A 19,351-nucleotide genomic window follows, 5' to 3' on the forward strand; every position below is an offset into this window, starting at 1 on the left:
ACTTGGATTTTACTGGTGGTAATCTTATCGACACTGCCTATCACCATTTTTCTGGTAGTTCCCTGGTCACTTAAGAATTCTCTCTGAGCATTGCTAGTTTTATTGTAAGTGCAAGTTGCAAATGAAGAGCACTTACATATTGCAATATCCAAAAGTTCTTTGGAACCTGATGCTATCTACTCTACAGCCATATTGCTCCTTACTTTCATCTTCAAGTCATTATTCATTTTCGTGTGATAATTTATCAGATTATACTCTTATATTTACTGCTTGAAAACCGTAGAAATTGAAGTGTGTTTCCAAATGTTCTCTACTTTCTTTGGCAACTGCAGATGTGATTTGACTTTTTCCCGGCTCTTTGCTTCCTTCTCCATTAAAAATAAGCCCTGTTATGCATTATCTCATATATTGGGAGAGTTCTGAAGATGATATCTTATACTTGTTCGAAGATTTCTTCATATCTAATACATATTTTAAGTCTTATTTGTGCATTCAACTCAGTCATAATTATGTTGTCTCACTCTCGAAACTTATAAAAACACCTTCTCTGTAATTCGGCTCACAGTAAACTCAAGCAAAGGCAATGATATGTGGCATGAATTCCATCCGTTACCAATTGTAATGTCCTCATCCCTTAACCTAGAATTGACTATGTGACACATGACAAGGAAGGAGAATCTTAAAACCCTTCCATTATGTATTAAGTTAAAAATGAATGAAATTCATAATTATACTTCAAGTTTTAAAGTGATTGCGTTTCAGTGAAAAATGGATTTAGAGACCTCATCTTTTTTGTGCATTGTTATAACATCATAATGCAACATTTCAATGCTATTACTGTTTAAAATTCGAAAACATTTTTTTTTTCGATACAGCCTAATATATGATGTTTCAACCAATCTTCCTATAATCAAATCAGCTCAATATTCTTCTCTTCAGAATTAATTTATTTGCATCATAAATATATTCATGTGATTTTAAAAAAGCTAGAGGTGTTTTATAATTTATTAATGAATTTAATGTAATTGCTGTTGGTCGCAAAAATCTTAAATTAACATTTGGTATGCTATTGCAGCTGACAATGGGTTCAACCCAGTATGGAATGAGATATGTGGATTCAACGTGATCAACCCGCATTTTGCTCTGCTCAGGTTTGTTATACAGGACGAGGACATGTTTGGTGACTCAAACTTCATTGGCCAGGCAACATATCCTGTAAGTACCAACCTCTTAAGTTTTTTTTATATACTTCTCTCTTTTTTTCTGCAATGCACTCTAATTTTTACATCGACTTTGTATTTAGAAGAAAGGTTTTGAGGTTTTTCACCATGTATTGCAAATAAGTTTCTTGGCTATGTAAGTATGAGGATTGAAACAGAAAACGGTAGAAAAAACCAAATTCATTTTGAGTAATTTCTTATGATGAGAAAGGAAGTGTTGAGTCCCAACATAACATGGGAAACCCAGGTCTCTTCTGCACATAATCATCGTGAAATTCTAAAATCTTACATTTTTTGTATATTTTAGTTTATTTATTAGAGATACAGAGCAGCAGGGGACATACAGTACATGTGTGTACATGGAGTCCTATAGTTGGAATTAAATTAAATTGGTTTACTAAGCTATTATTATGGCCAAGGAAGCTTTTAATAGAAAAAGAAGTATCTTCTGCGGACCTCTGGAAAAATAACTAAGGAAGAGTCTAGTGAAGTGCTTTGTATAGAGTGTGGCATTGTATGGGGCAGAAACATGGACATTACGACGAAGTGAAAAGAAGCGAATAGAAGCATTTGAAATGTGGATATGAGGAAGAATGGAACATGTTAAGTGGACAGACAGAATAAAAAATGAAACTGTGTTGGAAAGAATAGGTGAAGAATGAATGATGCTGAAACTGCAAATCAAGATTTCAGGTATAACTACCTGTAAAGTTGATTTGAATAATTTCGAGGGAAAAATTGTTCCGGAGCCGGGTATCGAACCCGGGACCTTTGGTTTAACGTACCAACGCTCTACCACTGAGCTACCCGGGAAAACTTCTGCTGAAACTGATCAGAAGTAGGAAAAGGAATTAGTTGAGTCACTGGTTGAGAAGAAACTGCCTACTGAAGGTTGCACTGGAAGGAATGGTGAATGGGAGAAGAGTTCGGGGTAGAAGAAGATATCAGATGATATACAATATTAAGATATATGGATCATGTGAGGGGACAAAGAAGAAGGCAGAAAATAGGAAAAATTGGAGAAAGCTGGGTTTGCAGTGAAAAATTTGCCCTTGGGCAGAGCATTGAATGAATGAATGAATGAATGAAGCTATTATTTGAATATTGTTATTCATTCATTGTTTCCTGCCTTCTCCGCATATGATCCATATATATTGATGTTATCTATCATCTAATATCTTGTGCCCCAAACAATATTGTTATATGTTGGCAAATTAAAAATTAAATATTCCGAGAGGCTAATAGTGAGTATTTTGTGAATATTTTTCATAGTATAGGTCAAGAGATGTAATAGTATAGAAAAACCTTGTTTTAAATGATGCAATTTTTTAAGAAATTCCCATTTTTAAGAAATGGTTTCGAAAGTTCCAGCAGAACTAACATAAACACAATGTAATTGATTCCTGATTTTAAGGGACCACACTTTAAAGAAAATCTGCTTCTGAGGAATAACTTTGAATGCAGTAGCGAATATACAATTTGTGTTAGCGAAATTCTGAACCCATTCCAAACATTTGTGATCGGTTTTTTACAGAATATGATCACAATAGTGTGACTTTAGCAGAAGTACATTGTAATCAATATTATGCATCGATATCTTTATTGAAAGTGAGCTTATAGAAATGTTATTGTGTTTGAATATGAAAATTGTAAATCTAATTGCAGTACTTAATGCGTTATTATGATTTTATGAAAATATATTGTGTGTTTGCGAAAGTTTATTGTTAATATGTGTTTGCTAGTAGTAAATTATTATTTATTGGATTATTGTACGATGCTGTCTCAACATCTCAGCTTATTTAGCATCTGAATGAAATGAAGGTGATAATGCCGGTGAAATGAGTCCAGCACCAATGGATACCCAGCATTTGCTCATATTTAGTTGAGGGAAAATCTCAACCAGGTAACTTGCCACGACTGGGATTCGAACTCGGGCCACCTGGTTTCGCAGTCAGGCACACTGTTACTTGACAGGTGTGGACGCTAGTAGTAATGTAATGAGCATTAAGAATATGTAATTATAACTTTTAATCTTTCTGGATTACCTTTTTCGTTTTGGTCCCTAAAATTATAATTTACAAAATTGTTCACCATGTAAACTGCTAAGTTGGTTTAGCAGTGGCTGTGGACACCTCTTAGTTAATTTGTTTGCTTAAGCTTGTTTTACAGCTTCTCAGCATCATCAAGGGTGTATTCACGAGGGGGATTACGATTATGAATGTGATTGTATCTTGGATGCTCTAAACATATATATATATATAAATAAATTTAGCTTCCCTTATGAAAAGGTTGCCAGATTTGACAAAGCGTATTATATATAATTTGGAAACATACCTAAAAGGTAAAATGATACACATTAGAAATGGTTAGGGAATCAGATATGCAAAATGTCAGAAAAATTTATACCTAAGTAGCGTTTGTGCTCATTTGCATATATATATATATATATATATATATATATATATATGTGTGTGTGTGTGTTGAAAATTCTTTAAGTAAAAAAAAAAAAAAAATGTTGTTGTTGTTTTCTAATGCCAGGCGTTTGACAATAAAGTCATTTGACCTCTTGCACTCCAATATTTTTCAAAGATAATATCATGACCAGTTACTGAAGCACAGATTTTGAGGTGTTCCGAATCCATTTCTTGGTTTGAGTTGCACAATGGGCAGTTAGGGGACTGATATATTCCAATTCTATGCAGGTGTTTGGCCAAACAATCATGGCCTGTTGCCAATATAAATGCAGCTACAGACGATTTTCGTGGTAAATCGGGAATTAACTGTGGATTTTGATGCAGGGAGTTCCATTTTTTCCCTTGGGATTGAGTTATCAAATTTTGTTTGTTGAAGTCTAAGTATGTAGATTTAATAAATCTCTTCACAGAGTAATACGTAGATTTAGTAACAGGTCTGTAAGTAGCAGTGCTGCCCTTCTTTGCTAAAGCATCCGCATTCTCGTTTCCCAGGATTCCACAATGGGATGGTATCCATTGGAATGCAATTCTTTTATTGAGTGATATTAATTGAGAGAGCATTTTAGTTATTTCTGCTGTTTGAGATGAAGGTGTGTGTTTAGAGACGATTGATAGAATAGCTGCTTTGGAGTCTGACAATATAACTGCAGTTTTAAATTTATTGATGTGGCATAGAAGATTCCTGAGACATTCACTTATTGCAATGATTTCACGATCAAAACTTGTTGTTCCATATCCAAGAGATCTATAAAGGGAGAAGAGACAGCAAGTAACACCTGCACCAGCACCTTGTTCTCTGGAGATCAAGGATCCGTCGGTGTATAAATGAAGCCAGTTTTGTGGAGGGTACCTAATATTAATTGTCTCTAAAGACAATTGTTTCAGTATTTCAGTGTTTACTTCTGATTTCAGTATTTCTTCTGTTAAATTTAGATTATATTCTATATTTAATAGAGTTAAAGGGTTTGGTTTAATTTGTAGGTTTTCTTTTAAATTCGGGATATTGATTTTCTGTTTTAATTCTTGAACAATGGATATGAAACTTTTTTGAGTTTTCAATCTACAGAGAGGACTGTATGAATGGCAATTGTTTCCTGGTAATCTAATAAGTTTTTTCATATTGAATCAGTGCTTTTTCTTCTATTGTCATTTTGATGCTGTTAATATTAGTGAGGAATCTCATAGAATCTATTGGCGTTGTTTTGATTCCACCAGTAATGAGTCTGAGAGCTTGGTTTTGAACACGTTCTATTTCGTTTATGAAAGGTGAAGTAATTAAAATTTCTCCGCAGTATGTCAGCACTGGCTGTATAAACATTTTGTATGTAGTGTTCAAAGTATTCCTAGAGCATCCCCATTTCTTTCCTGCTAGTCTTTTTAGAAGGGAGAATCTTTTACGAGCTTTTTCAGAAATGTATTTCAAATGGTTGCTCCATGTTAACTTACTATCGAAAATAACTCCAAGATATTTGGATTCATAAGTCCTAGGAAGGTGTTGGCCATTGTATTGGATATTGAATTCTCTTTCTTTTTTACCGAGTGAAAATATTTGGTAGTTACTTTTGCTTAAATTGAGTGTCATCAAATTTGATGTATTCCATTCATGTAGTTGATTTAGAGCTTTAATAGCAGAATTTTGAATTTTGTCTCTATGTCTGTAAGATCCGGAAGTCCACAAAACTATATCATCTGCAAGTAGTGCTGTTTTCATGTTTGATTCCTCTAATAGGGAGGGTAAGTCATTTATATAAATATTGAATAAAGTTGTGCTGAGGACAGCGCCCTGAGGTAGACCTCGATATGTTTGTCTGTAACTAGAAAGTGAGTTATTGAATTTAGTGGCAATGAATCGTTGACTAAGGAATTCTGATATCCATCTGAACATATTGCTGGAGATACCTAATTTCTGGAGTTTTAGTAATAATTTATTTCTCCAAACAGAGTCATATGCTAACTGAAAGTCAATAAATATTGCCAAGGTATCTTCTTTCTTGTTAAAATTGTCTTTTATTTCCTGGCCGAGGCATATGACTTGTTCATAAAAAAAAAAAAAATTAATTACATGCATCAGTTATCTCCTTCGATTAATTTAGTTTCTGTGCATTGTATTGTATATAACAACAACAGTTAAAATGTTACTGGAAGTGGAAAAGTTAAGTTGAGCCTATAAACCAATGTCGTTGTCTTTGTCGTCATCGTCCTCTTTCTCCTCCTCCTCATCATCATCATCATCATCATCATCATCATCATCCTATAGCTGCATTGCTATTATTTCCGGCACAACTGCGCCTCTCTGTTTAAGTCTTAAACTGGCTGCATTATTGCACATTCCATACTTTGCTTTCCGCCAAGCAGGGCAGTTTATTAATTAAAGCTGTTTACTAAATGTGTGACAGCAGTGGAAGTGTGTAACATCATCAGCGGCCAATGACAAGATGCGCACATTTAAATGTAGCCAGGCTGCAACGTGGTTGGCTGCCAGAAATAACAGTGATGAGGCTATAATAGGTAACAGAAGGTAGAAGAACTGTTCCAGTCTACAAAACGTTTTCTTACCATCCCTTCGTAGGGCATCCCAGTGATCTTTTTCGTGGTGGTCTGTAATTCAAGATTGCCCAAGGGATCCTTGTTCTAGACATACGTATGACATGACGATGCCAATTTTCTTGATACTGATTTATATACTGCAGTACAGGTTCAGTTTCAAGTTCTTGTAGGATGCCTTCATTTCTTTTATGACTCTATTTAGTGTAATCTGTTGTTTGGCATATAAACTTCATCTCACTGAGAATATTAAAGATTTTATTAATTTGTCCTACAGAATAATATCTGTAATATTGACAATTAATATTTGAGGAGAAAAATTCGCTCCGATGCCGGGGATCGAACCCGGGTCCTTGGTTCTATGTACCAAGCGCTCTGACCATTGAGCTACGCCGAATTCAATCCACAGCACCGGATCGAACTCTCCTCCTTCAGTGTTTCCCTTTGTGGCCTGACTCCAAGTTAGGCATAAGTATACAGTACGTTAACATTTTATGTCCAAGTCAACTGCCATTATACAAGGGACGCACTCAACTGAGTGACTGTTTGGCCGAGATTCCGGGACTTATGCCTAACTTGGAGTCAGGCCACAAAGGGAAACACTGAAGGAGGAGAGTTCGATCCAATGCTGTGGATTGAATTCGGCGTAGCTCAGTGGTCAGAGCGCTTGGTACGTAGAACCAAGGACCCAGGTTCGATTCCCGGCGGTGGAGCGAATTTTTCTCCTCAAATATTAATTCATCTCACTGCCCATAACTCTATTTGCGTCACCTTTCGTAGAGTCCAAATCAATGAACAAAAAAAATTTAACATCATATAGATAGGTTCATATCATAAAAGTTGTTCCTCCTGATATAAGTTACTGTCTTCCAAAGTTTGCAATACTTACTTTCGAATACTGTGTAAAACGTACATACTACTTAAAAACAAGAAACACATTCACACAAAATTAATTTTTTTATACGTACCAGTACCTTATAACCCAGATCACATATAGATTGCTCATTCCTATGTTAAAATCGGTTTCACTTTGAAGAGAACAACTGCCAGAATTGCCACCCATCTGCTATAAACGAACACGAGATGGCAGTACAGTCGCTAATGCAATTCAAATGTTAGTTATGACGTGACTCTTTATGTAACAACTAAATGGCAGCATAGTAAACCTGACAAAAATTGTTACTGTCAAAACCTATAATGCCAAGCAATCTGGGTGTATGTGATCTAGGCTTATAATAATTGTTAATGAAGAATGCTAATGCATCTGCGAAGTTAATATCTGATAGTTTTTCATGATGAAAGAAGTGTCAGTGGAGAAAGATTTCAGAATTAACAGAGTGGTATAATATGTATATTAACATAGTTCCAGATTTTATCATCATGTGGCATACTTCAGTTTACTTGTGTTTTAAAGTTAAATATGTGCTTGGCTGTAGGTCCCTACTTTACGGAGCGGTTACCGTAGTGTTCCACTGAAGAATGCTTACAGTGAAGATCTGGAGCTGGCATCACTGTTAGTGCATATAAACATTAGCAATTTACTGGTAAGTGTTGCTAACACCATTAATTTTACGGATGTTTTATTTAATTCTTATAGGTAGGTACATGTACAGTAATATTCCTTTCTTCTTCATTTCACGTTACATCACATAAAGTAGTTGCATGCTCACACATGACAATATTTCAAGTCGATATTATGAAAAATAAGGAACTTTTTTCTTATGATTTGTTTTCCTCCTAAAGCCTAAAAGCAACAAAATGATGTATGGTCAAGACTTCTGTTGTAGTGTTATGTTCAGACAAAATATAACATCACTTAGTACTCGATTTTTTAAGTTTTGAACAAAAATTGAAAGCATTGTTGGATAACCACATCAAATAGGTTTGCAGAAAGGTGTATAAAATTCATTAACACCTTCTCAAAATCAGCGAAGCTAGATTTAGTATTGAAAGATGAAGCACTACATACAATATACAAAGGTGCAATTCTGTCCTTACTGTCCTATGCAGCACTGGTCTGGATGGAAGCACTTATAGGAGGTCCAATAATTGTAAAAAGAATCATAAGGGTGCAAAGATTAATAAATATAAACATTGCCAAAATATTCCGAACCACATCTAATGAAGAACTTTAAGTCGGTGTTTATCTAATTTACCTACGATTATAATTTCTACGAATGTTTTAAAGATATTTTAGTTTCATAATTAAATACCGTTGGAAAGGCTTTACTTGTTAAATATTTCTATAAACATGTCTTTTCCAAGCTACAAAAAATAATCTTACTACTGTCAATTGAGCATTATGCTCTCAAAGTGTGTTTTATTGGTAATAGATTTTTTCGGGGGAGCTGTCTAAGGTTGCACGTCTCATATTAAATCGATTACATGACAACCACAGAGAGATGTGTGTTGGGTATCACTAAAGAATTCTTACATGGTTTCTATTTCAGATAACAGGGTTAGTCAATAGTACCATCTGTAATTGAGAGTAGGAATTTTAGATGCATAGTACTGTGGCCTGTTTAAGAATTTAATAGGATTTTTTACATTCTATAAGCTTAGTGTGACGTAAGACCCCAGCTTTATTTACTTTTCAAAGGAAATCGTATGTCAGAATTTTTTCACCTAAAAATCCATCACTCCTGGCTGCAAACACGAAAACCATTACATCACGGAGGGCATGTAGTTCTGCTAATACTGAATTTTGTCTTCATTTTGCAGGAAGAAACGAATGGAGTGCAGCCATGTCCAGTGTCTTCAGCTCCTGCCAAGATGTCAGTTGGGGACAGTGAGGACTGTTAATAAGTATGTGAACACTGTTTTGACATGCAAGGAAACTCGTATCAATAGCTCATTGCGAACATTTCATACACGAGATTTTGCCTGTAATTGCAGGTGAATCTGGACATCTCTTCAGAGGTTGCCTTGATTGACATACTTTTTGCAGGCAAATGAGTCATTGCCCCTGCAACACAGTGCTCGTCACCTCTCATCCGTCATTCCAAGCTGTTGATACAAAAGCTTCGGATTCCTGTGCTGTGTAACATAACCTTTGCTTGCTCGTCTACAGGGAAGTGAACTATTCTAAATGAAACCAGCTGAGTGTGCTGAAATGTTGGGGACTGAACACCCAAATTTTTTGCGTCAGTCTGACCATCATACCACGAAAGCTTTAAATCTCATACGATAACATTAAAGAATTATACTGTAATTTATTTTATATAACTTTATGCATATCACAAGATTTAAAAATTATAGCTTTTAAACTTGATAAAAATTCCCATACTGTATGCGTGTATTTAAAGTTAGAAAAAAGCATACACAACAAATCAGCAGAAGATACACATAGTAACCGAATTAGAATAATGAAGCAATGCTGAAAGATGATTTAATTAATGATGTCTGGAAATAATTAGGACTGTTTATTCCAGAATTTTAACTCTAGAATTTAGTATTTTAAACAGGAAAGTTATTGGTATGAGTAATGAAAATATTTCTAACTGGATACTGAAAGATGAGAAATGTGATACATTATTAATACACTTCTGTTGAAAGTCCTCTTCTTCTTCCCCGAAATGTATTAAATCGTAGTAAATCATTCCATCTTTTTCTTGGTCTCTCTAATAAGCTTCTTTACATTGGATTTGTAATTTAAAATTTCTTCTGAAACTTTGTAAAACATGTACCCATTGCATATGATCTTTTACTCAGATTTATTTTATCTATATGTACAACAGTAGTGCAGTTAATTTCTGAAGAATATGCATATTTTTTCTGCCTGTGCTAGTGTACCTGCTCGTTTTCTTTCAGAATTTAATCTCATATTTTAGAACTGTGGATTTCGTCTCATTTCTTAGAAGTGTTTTTTCTGTTTATGACATGAATGTTCATAACCTGTTAACATAGGTTCGACCCATTATTCAGTGGGCTCTTATTCTAGTCTTTTTTTTGGATCAAATTCGGATTGAAGACTTCATTACTTATAGCTATCCTGCTGCAAGTATTACAGTGGTATTTTACGACAAATTAAGAGTCAAATTGCTTTTCGATCGCGGTGTTCATTATTTTACATGTATGTTAAAAAGATAGAAGTATTTTGCATATTTACTTATAACCTTCTTCCTAACTGCTTCCGTCCTCTAGAGAAAACAAAAGATAAATTTCTTGAACAAACATTATTTCCTTCTCAGCAGAGAAGAAAACAAACAAGATCTGGCAGAGTTATATTGGGAAGGAAAAAAAGAAGAAAAAAAAAAGGGAGAGGATAAATGGCTTAGGAAAACATTCAGTCATTGAAAAACAACTAACTACAACATAAATTTTTTGCAACATTTATGTGTTAGTAATGAAGAAATTCTCATCGAAGGTTTACAAATTATACCATTTTTATTTTGTTAATGTAGGCGCGTTAGTAAAGTTGGGCATAAGCAGATTACAGGCACTTATAAATGAACTAATGTGCAAACACATGTTGTTTCAGAATTCATCTGAAAAAATTTATCTGAATATAGAGGGGTTGTAGACAAGCAATTTGAGATAGGGAACCCAGGATCTCCGACTAAAAATATCTGAGGTATTAGTTGTTTACATTTGATACTCATAATTCAGTATTAAAATGAATTAGGGGTGTGGAATAATATATGAAGGTTTCGGGTTTTATTAGAAATTGGATGAAGGCCAGCTGTTAATAACTGATCCACCATGTTTTCAAAATTTAGCTTTACCGAATCTGTAAAATTGCTGCCAAATAATAAGACAGTATGCCACTGCACTGTTTGTTTCACTCTCATTCATTTTCGTTATTGTTCCTATTTTAGAAAAGAATTGTATGAAGCTGTGGTGTAATAGGTAATGGATCAAATCTCAGTCCAAAAGGTAGTACATTCGAGTTCCACCATGGTAATTTTTCTTGAATTCCAGTACCTCTTATTTTATTGAAGAGAGATCTGAATTTTTTCTCCTCTGAACTACCGAAATACGTATTGTGGTATTCACTGTATTTATTAAGCTTTTTGCAAGAGAATGCTGTACAATACAGTACTAGCCATTGGTTCATTACAGTTCACTTGAGATCAAGTCAGTCATATTGGACACCTATGTAGCTCTGTTAAATATTTGTTAGAAATGCACTGGCTTTGGTTGCATAGGTGACGAGTTCATGACCTTTTTGTGTTCTATGTTATTATTCATGCATTTTGCCCCATTTTAATGTTGAAGTTGTATGAAATTCGTAAGTTGTCCAGAGTAATGAATATGCATTTTCCAAACAAATTTTTTTCTTCACTTTTCTAAACAATTATTGTTATTAATACGTACATTACAGAAAAACTAGAGTTGGCTTTTTAATGTTACAACACAAGTTTAAAATTTTATACCTTAAGTTAAAAATAAAAGTACCTGCTGAAGTTTGAATGTTCAATCTCATTCTTTGACATAAACCATTTACAGCATTTAACAAATTGTGCCACAGAGACTTAGGAATATTGTATCCAAGACATTTTCAAATGTACCGCTATGCCACATGCAAGTTCAATCAGTGGTGTACTGACCCAAAATATATTTCATGCCATTACGTGCAAGTTTGAACCCACAGACCCCTAGTTTTTTTTATCTCAAAATACTTATCTAGGACCCCTCAACAAGCCCTTAATTTATCTCGTTTGAATTCTGAAACACACTTTATATAATGATTGAAACTTCCACTTGTAAGGAAATGTTAACACGAGACAAATTATTGAGTGATTGTTATTTTTTGTTACAACTTTAGTGGTACCTAATTAAGTGAGAAACGAAGAATTACGACCTTCAAGTAATTACTGTGAACTTTCGTTAAATGTGTGCTTCCATTTGCTACTGAATTAAGCAGGAAATTTACATGAAATGATGAAAACTGCAGACTCACCTTCCTCCCTGTTGGAATAGTACCCTTTCTTGTGTTGAAAATTGTGGCAGCAGAAGAACAAAATGACGGCCACTGTTGCAACTGACGTCATATGGATTGTTTATTCAGGAATGTCAACATATAAATACACTGCAAAACAAGTAACTGAGACTCATAAGACTGTAAATTAAGTTAAGTCTTTCTCTATCCTTCATACAAAACCTTATCTTTCTCTAACCTACTCTATTCTAGTCTAACCTACTGTACCTACTGTTACATATCAAAATGTTTTCTATGTGTTTACAATGTTACTTTGACTTCTAGAGTAGTTATAATGTGTTCAGTATGCTACTCTGGAATTGTAGTGGTGTACAAGAAGTAGCCTGGTATTCAACCCCTAAAATTACTCTGCCACAAATGAACTCCCTCGTGCTATCACGTGTTAAAATACAAGAAGGAAAGAAACAAATAGTGAAAAAAGTACGAGTAACGAATATTTAATATTGCCACATTTTATGGAACATACTAGCTGTAGGTGTATCACTTATCATGAAGTGACTTACCTGTGTAATATTTATGTAAATTTAGGAAGATAGTTATAAAACTTCTACGTCCTTAAGAACTTTGGCCCATTCTGTGATTTTGTCCTGTTCAGAAATTTTGTCAGATATCCTCGAATAAAATGTTCTTCCTTTCAATAATTTCCTTTGAACCCTAACTGCATTTGCTTCAGAAGAAATCATAATAACGAACTACTGTTAAAAAAAGAAAGAATGTTGGTTATCAAAACGTAATCTCATCTCAACAAATATTATTATTTTTCAGTAACAATCATTATTCTTTTTGTATAACAGGTATTGTCTGGAGAAACTGGTACATTTGTACTCCTATAGCCGGTATTTTCGTGAATATGTTCCTCTAGTATCCATTATTTAGAAAATTGTTCTGAAAGTGGTACTGATAGAAAACACTTTGTTTTTACCTATAATAAAATTTACAGGCAGTCTTCCAGATTGTTAGTCATGTCTCCCATCCCAACTGAGACTGTTCTTAATTGATCTTTTTTTCGTGAACCGCAGCGAAGTTTTAGTTATCTATTAAAACGTGTTGTGAAAATGAGTAATTTCGCTGATAAAGGCTTATGTTGAAATGATGTTACCGTCCTTTCATATTTTGAAGGCCATAGCAGTATTGTAATTGAAGAGGATACGAAACACAAGTTGACTTTTTAATATCATAACCAGTAAAAGTGTGTGTGTTTTTGTGTGTGTGGACGTACCTAATGCTCAGGAGCAACATCGAAGTTATTTTCCTTCGTGCAGGATCACCTGAAAATATGAAGTGTAGAATTTAACTGTTGAGTTTAGTGTTTCCATTGTATGTTGAATTCTTAATTCAGTGTCTCATATATTGTACATATCCCATGACAAGTATAGTTATAGAAACAAGAATTGATAGGTTTCGCTCTAAAGTTTTTAACTCCTCTTTATATTTTTCTGTTAAAAAATAGGAAGCATTGAGCTAGAATTCAGAAAGAGCATGTCAAGTTAGCTGGTCTCATAAGTCTTCATTGTTTTACCCAAACTCTCGAGGAAAATTCTGAAATAATACTCTTGAGTAGACCCAGAAAACTTCTGGATCTTTATTATTGTAATCCTTGTATCGTCCCACTAAAATGAACACAGCCATGCTAAAATAGCTGCTATACAGAATATATCATAAAGTTTTTAACACTTCAGGATGTAAAAATAATCAAATAATATTATTCCTGAGTTTCCACAACTGTTTGTTTATATATCGAAAATTTCAAGGTATCGGCTTTATTTAATAGTAGAACATCTTATTACAGATTAGAGTAGAAAGAATGAACAAATGTTTTCAGATATCCTATATGTCTGTTATCTTTGATTTAAATAAGCGTCCAATACAGTTTGCAAAACAGTACTACACAATGACCACGAAAGTCGATGGGATTTGTTTATCAAACTTTATAAGCAAGACTGTATGAATTTGGATCCATAGATTCAAACTTATATCAAGACAACGAACTGAAATGGCGTCCAATGGTAGTGAAGTCGATGGTATCTGTTTATTTAACTATAAGCAAAATCCTGTTTAAGATATTGAGAACTGCCTGTAAAGAGCTCAATGGCAAGTAATGCTGAGACGAAAATGTGGAAACAAGACGAGATATGATCCAAGATTGCATGACCTTTTTTATTGTACTCAGATTTTGAATCCCCCCACATCCTATGTAAACTATCGAATCTTTGCTCTTCCATCACCTTAATTACAAAAATTTTAGGCATGTGTTACATGCAAACATAACTTGATTTTATTATATATATTTATGAATTGTAAAAGTCATTTCTTCTTCATTGTTATGCAAGTATAGAGAATGTATTATGATGACATAAAACTAATTAATTTCGAGATTGACTTAACACTGTGTCAGTTTCTGTGGTAGGTAATGAAAAGTTATAATTGTGTGTATGTATAATTTTATACGAGGTATACTTTCTAAAATATTGGACGAAGACCAACCTCATGGTCTAGTGGTCAGAGTTTCTGGCTACAGTTCATGAGGTTCCAGGTTTAATTGCCGATTAGAATACAGGAATATTACCTTAAAGGGAATTGTGTCTGTGTTCGGCCATAGTCTGGAATTTAGGGTAGGTTTAGATTTAAGATCTCTCCTGGCGCCACATAATCACAAGTGATCATCCTATTATATCACTGGGGCAGCATAACTCCGCCTTTCAGGTGCCTCGACATCAGAAGCGAGTTATACGTAAGGCACTGCCAGAAAAAGAAGACCACCGGTAATGTTGAGAGACAACTTGATGGCATTGGGAGGAAGAGAATTCAAGGAATAAATTTTGCTCACGTTGAGTATTTACAAATCAGTTTGAGAAGTATATGCTTGAAATAAAGTATTTCTAATTCACAGTTAACAGTAATGATTTTTAAACAAAAATGATACAGAATGGAGATAATGCTAAAAATTGTCTCAAATATTTTCCCTGAGTGTTTACTCAGTCATTGCAGATGAAGCAGTGCAGGCTGCATATTATTCAGAGGAACACATTTCAAAATATAGAAATGCTTGGCGAATTATCAAAGTAATACAGAATGACTAACTTGAAGGAAGCAGAATAATTCTTATAGTACAATTCATCACAAGTTGTTAAAAAAATTACTTGACCTATATTAATGAATTGGCAAACATGAGTTCTTTAAGAAAGTGGTCGTGGATAATTCATTTGATATGTCTTAACATATAGTAAATAGCTATAGTATTTTATTAGGTATTGCATAAAATGTATATTAACAGAGTATGTGACATTAAATGTTGCTAATTATTATTTAAAAGTAATTATCAGCAACAGAATAGAAAATATGGCTTTAGATGGAATCTTCGAGGGAATAGAGGAAGAGGAAGACCAAATTAAACATGAAGACAAACTGTTGTTGAATAAATTACAAAGGAAGAGAAAATATGCAAGGAGGTGAGGAAGCTGGAGCAAAATAGAATCTGATGCAGACACTATGCTCCTACTAGGAGGTAAAGGAGACGATGATAGTAATGATGAATAGAAAAGATGATGCCTAGACAGATAGCATGTGAAGGAATAATTTGTGTTTGTGCATGCGCATAATGCATCACTGTGCCGCATGTTTTAAAAGGCTTATTTTCGAAGGCAAGGTTTTACTGCATCAAGCTATATTCTCTGTACTTTGTATAGTGTGAAGATAAATGTAACATCTGATGTCTTATTTCGTTAAAAAAATATTTGATAAGCCATATGCATCTAATACCACATGTTCTGAGAACCAAGGAAACATTTCCCATGGATGCTTTCTCTTGTTTAGTTTACTTACAAAAAGAGAGAGAAAAAAAACAGTAATGCAACAAGATCATTGTTAGTCTGAACATGACATTTCTTCTTTCACTTCACCAGCCTGCAAATGGTAGTGCTCACAACTTAGTTGGAACCCATATTTGTATGATGTTCCACTTTTGGAACCTTAATTTCTACTTTTCCGAGAATTAAACTTATTTCCAATTGTGATTAAAATGATAAAGTTGTTATATTGTATTTAACTACATATTTTGGGAAATGTATTTCCTATATAGTTATTACGAGAAAATCATGTCCTGTGGAAATCTTATGCTTATTCAGAAGAGAAATTCGTTTGTACACCGAATTCGTCCATCAACACTCGTTATATATTTATTTTTTGATTCAGAAAACTATGGCCATCTGAACATAACATTTAAAAATAGTTATAGACTAAATGCTCCTCATTATTAATTGCAAAATGGAAGTGTAGTAGGTCTATTGATGTAGTAATATTTATTTTCTTAAGAAAGAGTTTAGATCATATTTTCAGTTGGTGGGATTGTATTTCAAGTTTTATACTCAAAGCAGATACCTATATTAAGATTTTTATATTACAAGGATCTAGTCAACGTCATCATCTTGGGCCTATGCAACATATCACAAATCATGACAGAATAGTTACATTATTTGTAATGACTGGTCGTAGTCACTAGTTACAATACCTGAAGGTTATCTTAATGGTTGATTTCTCAAAACGCATCTTAATAAGAAAGTATGTTTTTTTTTATTGGTTTTCTTACTTTTTGCTGATGTCTTCCAATTCCCAACTATCTATTTGCTCTGTCTTCCCACTGCCATAAGTGTAGATTCCTTTCTTTCATAGGACATTAATACTGCTTCCATTTTCTTTCTTATTCTTCAGTCTATAATACATGCTTATATAATCTTGATTACAAAAAAATACTTTAATGATATGATATGAAGTTGCAAATGTTTAGATTTGGTTCCTTCTTGTATTTTCTTTTTCATTGTAACTATATAACTTACATTCTTACAAGGATTATTGATATTTATCAGTTATCTAATGGCAGTTGATCAGTTAATTTGATTACTCGAGTAAGATACTGTGAAAGATTCGAGCCTGAGTTACGTGGTGTGTTCAGCAATGAAACTTGGTAGACATTATATAAAAATCTAAAAACGATTTGACTGCTTCTCTTAGAAATGGATGGATGTTTTGAATCAAGTATTAACAATACCAAATAAAGCTGATGAAAGTGGCAGCCCGATTAAGCATGTTTCAGTGATTGGGTGTAGTAATTAGGTAATTTCTCGGATTGATCAAACTGACAGTCTTGTGAAGTACCTGTGATCTGCTGGAACCTTTCCAAAGAATAAATAACACGAGCACAATAAAGGGAGCAGTGAATTCTCATTTGCCCCAGTCATTTCGTATGAGACCTGAAGAAAATTGGTAGCTAGGAGTAGGCAAAATGATATCTTATAACATAGCTGTGAACATATAGTACGTGTGTGTCATGTACGATGATGTTTCCCTATACTGGTCTTTTGAAATGTTGTGTACCGCTATATTAGGAGTGGACAAACTTTCAAGATTGCATTGTATTTTTTTTAACATCAGTATTCAGTTTTGCTTTGCAAAGAAATTCTGTATGAGAAAAATTCTCATTAAAATACCACTTCTTTTGCACACAAAAGGGAAAGGGGAAAACTGGAAATGGCCAAATGGCTCATCGAAACAAAAAAAGACCATTGTACATCACATTGAAATCATAGTTGTGGTGTGTCCATATGGCACTATTGTTTGTCCACTCCTGCATTTGGTGTTAAATTGTATGAGATGTTCCGGGAATCTGGATGGTGCAATGCCCACTTTAGAGTTACTGTGTTTTAAATTACATTATCTATGTAGCGTGGGCTTTAGTAATAAAGTTAAATATTTTCGTATGTAAAATGATGGCATACTACTTCTGCTACTATATTTTATTGGATAGAAATGTTGATTTGAACTGATATACTTTTCTACATGTTCCTAAAACTGGAGTATCACTGTGGTGGCCTTATTCTGCTGGTGCTCTCAGTTCTTGCTCCAGGAAAAGAAAAGCTAACAAAATACTTGCTCAGTAAAAGGTTTTGCATACTGATTCATTATTAGCATTTTCTGATTTCCATTCCCTCTCTACTCGTATTTGAATCTACATGATGTGGTTTGTGGTATTCACAGTACACCTGGATGTAATGCAAGGCCATCCGGCCCACTGGCACATTGGAGTTAACCAGGAGATGATGTGATATATAAATTTCTCTCTGTAAATTGTTACAAATGTTCTATGTGCTAGTATGTATAGCTGAGAGATTGTGTTTGTAAAATTGATTTGATAGTTCCGTTTGGTTACTACATAATATGATAATGAAATACGAAAAATAAAACGATGTTCATTTTATTTGTAAAGCATAGCAATATGTACAGTATATGCATAGTGTTTCACTGCCTATTTTGACGGCCACTGAGAGTTAATAACAGTATTTTATACTTGTGTTAAAATTCCAAATTCTTTAATACTCAACAGTATTAGAGAACAATCTACAGACTGTTATAATGGAGGTCTTCATAATTGGAATAAGGAAATATGTTCTATGGTGTCTTTTATTTGGTATGAATTGGTTAAAAGAACGGATAAGTTTTTCTCCAGAATTTTGATACTAAATAATTATCAGTTTTTCTCTTTGGAATAGTTACACCAAAATTGTGAGTTATACAATAACTTATCTATAACTGCTAAAATGTGATAAATGTGCTAGTGGGTTACGTGGAAGTTTATATGAAAAATAAAAAAATTCATTCCAATTCAGCAGTATGTTTGTCTTCCTAAATCGAAGGAAGCATTTCATTTGATACATATTCCACGAAAGGTTTACTGTGAATATTTTATTCTAAATCCTTCACTACAATTTCTTACATATCTCTTGGAAAAAGTATACATCCTTAAGAATGAAATTAATTTTATAAAACTTCACTCTTGCAAAGCATTTGATAGAATATTTTAGTAAATTATATAAATAAATATATACATGGGTGATACCCAGTGTTTGTTATTGCGAATAGATAAATGTAGGTATAATTTTGTAACTGAGAACAGCATTTATTGTGTAGTATGATGTTGAGATGATGAAACTTGTTGTAGCTGGGGAAGTATACCCAAAGATTTGTATTTTTATTGTTGTATAGAGCACTGAACTTTATGTAGGAGCCTTGCATTTATGTACTGCACCTTCCTGTTTAGGTCACTTGTTTTGTACTTATTTGTTTTATTTACTTTAGTTTCGAATAACATTTGTTACAATCCATATCTGTTGTTTATCTTT

At 33.7% G+C, this 19,351-nt stretch overlaps 1 protein-coding gene across 5 annotated transcripts in view; it reads left to right on the plus strand.

Annotated features, from left to right (window-relative positions):
• sl (small wing phospholipase C gamma 1) overlaps positions 1–19,333 on the plus strand; it is a 133,524-nt gene extending 114,191 nt beyond the window's left edge. For all 5 annotated transcript variants that reach the window (XM_069818310.1, XM_069818312.1, XM_069818313.1 and 2 more), the window contains 4 exons: positions 1,076–1,215; positions 7,675–7,782; positions 8,960–9,043; positions 9,134–19,333. In XM_069818310.1, coding sequence (XP_069674411.1) covers positions 1,076–1,215; positions 7,675–7,782; positions 8,960–9,040 — 329 coding nt within the window. In that variant the 3' untranslated portion in view covers positions 9,041–9,043; positions 9,134–19,333. The remainder of the gene's footprint in view (positions 1–1,075; positions 1,216–7,674; positions 7,783–8,959; positions 9,044–9,133) is intronic.
• The last annotated feature ends 18 nt before the right edge of the window (positions 19,334–19,351 follow it).

This window comes from Periplaneta americana, chromosome 2 (assembly GCF_040183065.1).
Source record: "Periplaneta americana isolate PAMFEO1 chromosome 2, P.americana_PAMFEO1_priV1, whole genome shotgun sequence".
Taxonomy (NCBI): domain Eukaryota; kingdom Metazoa; phylum Arthropoda; class Insecta; order Blattodea; family Blattidae; genus Periplaneta; species Periplaneta americana.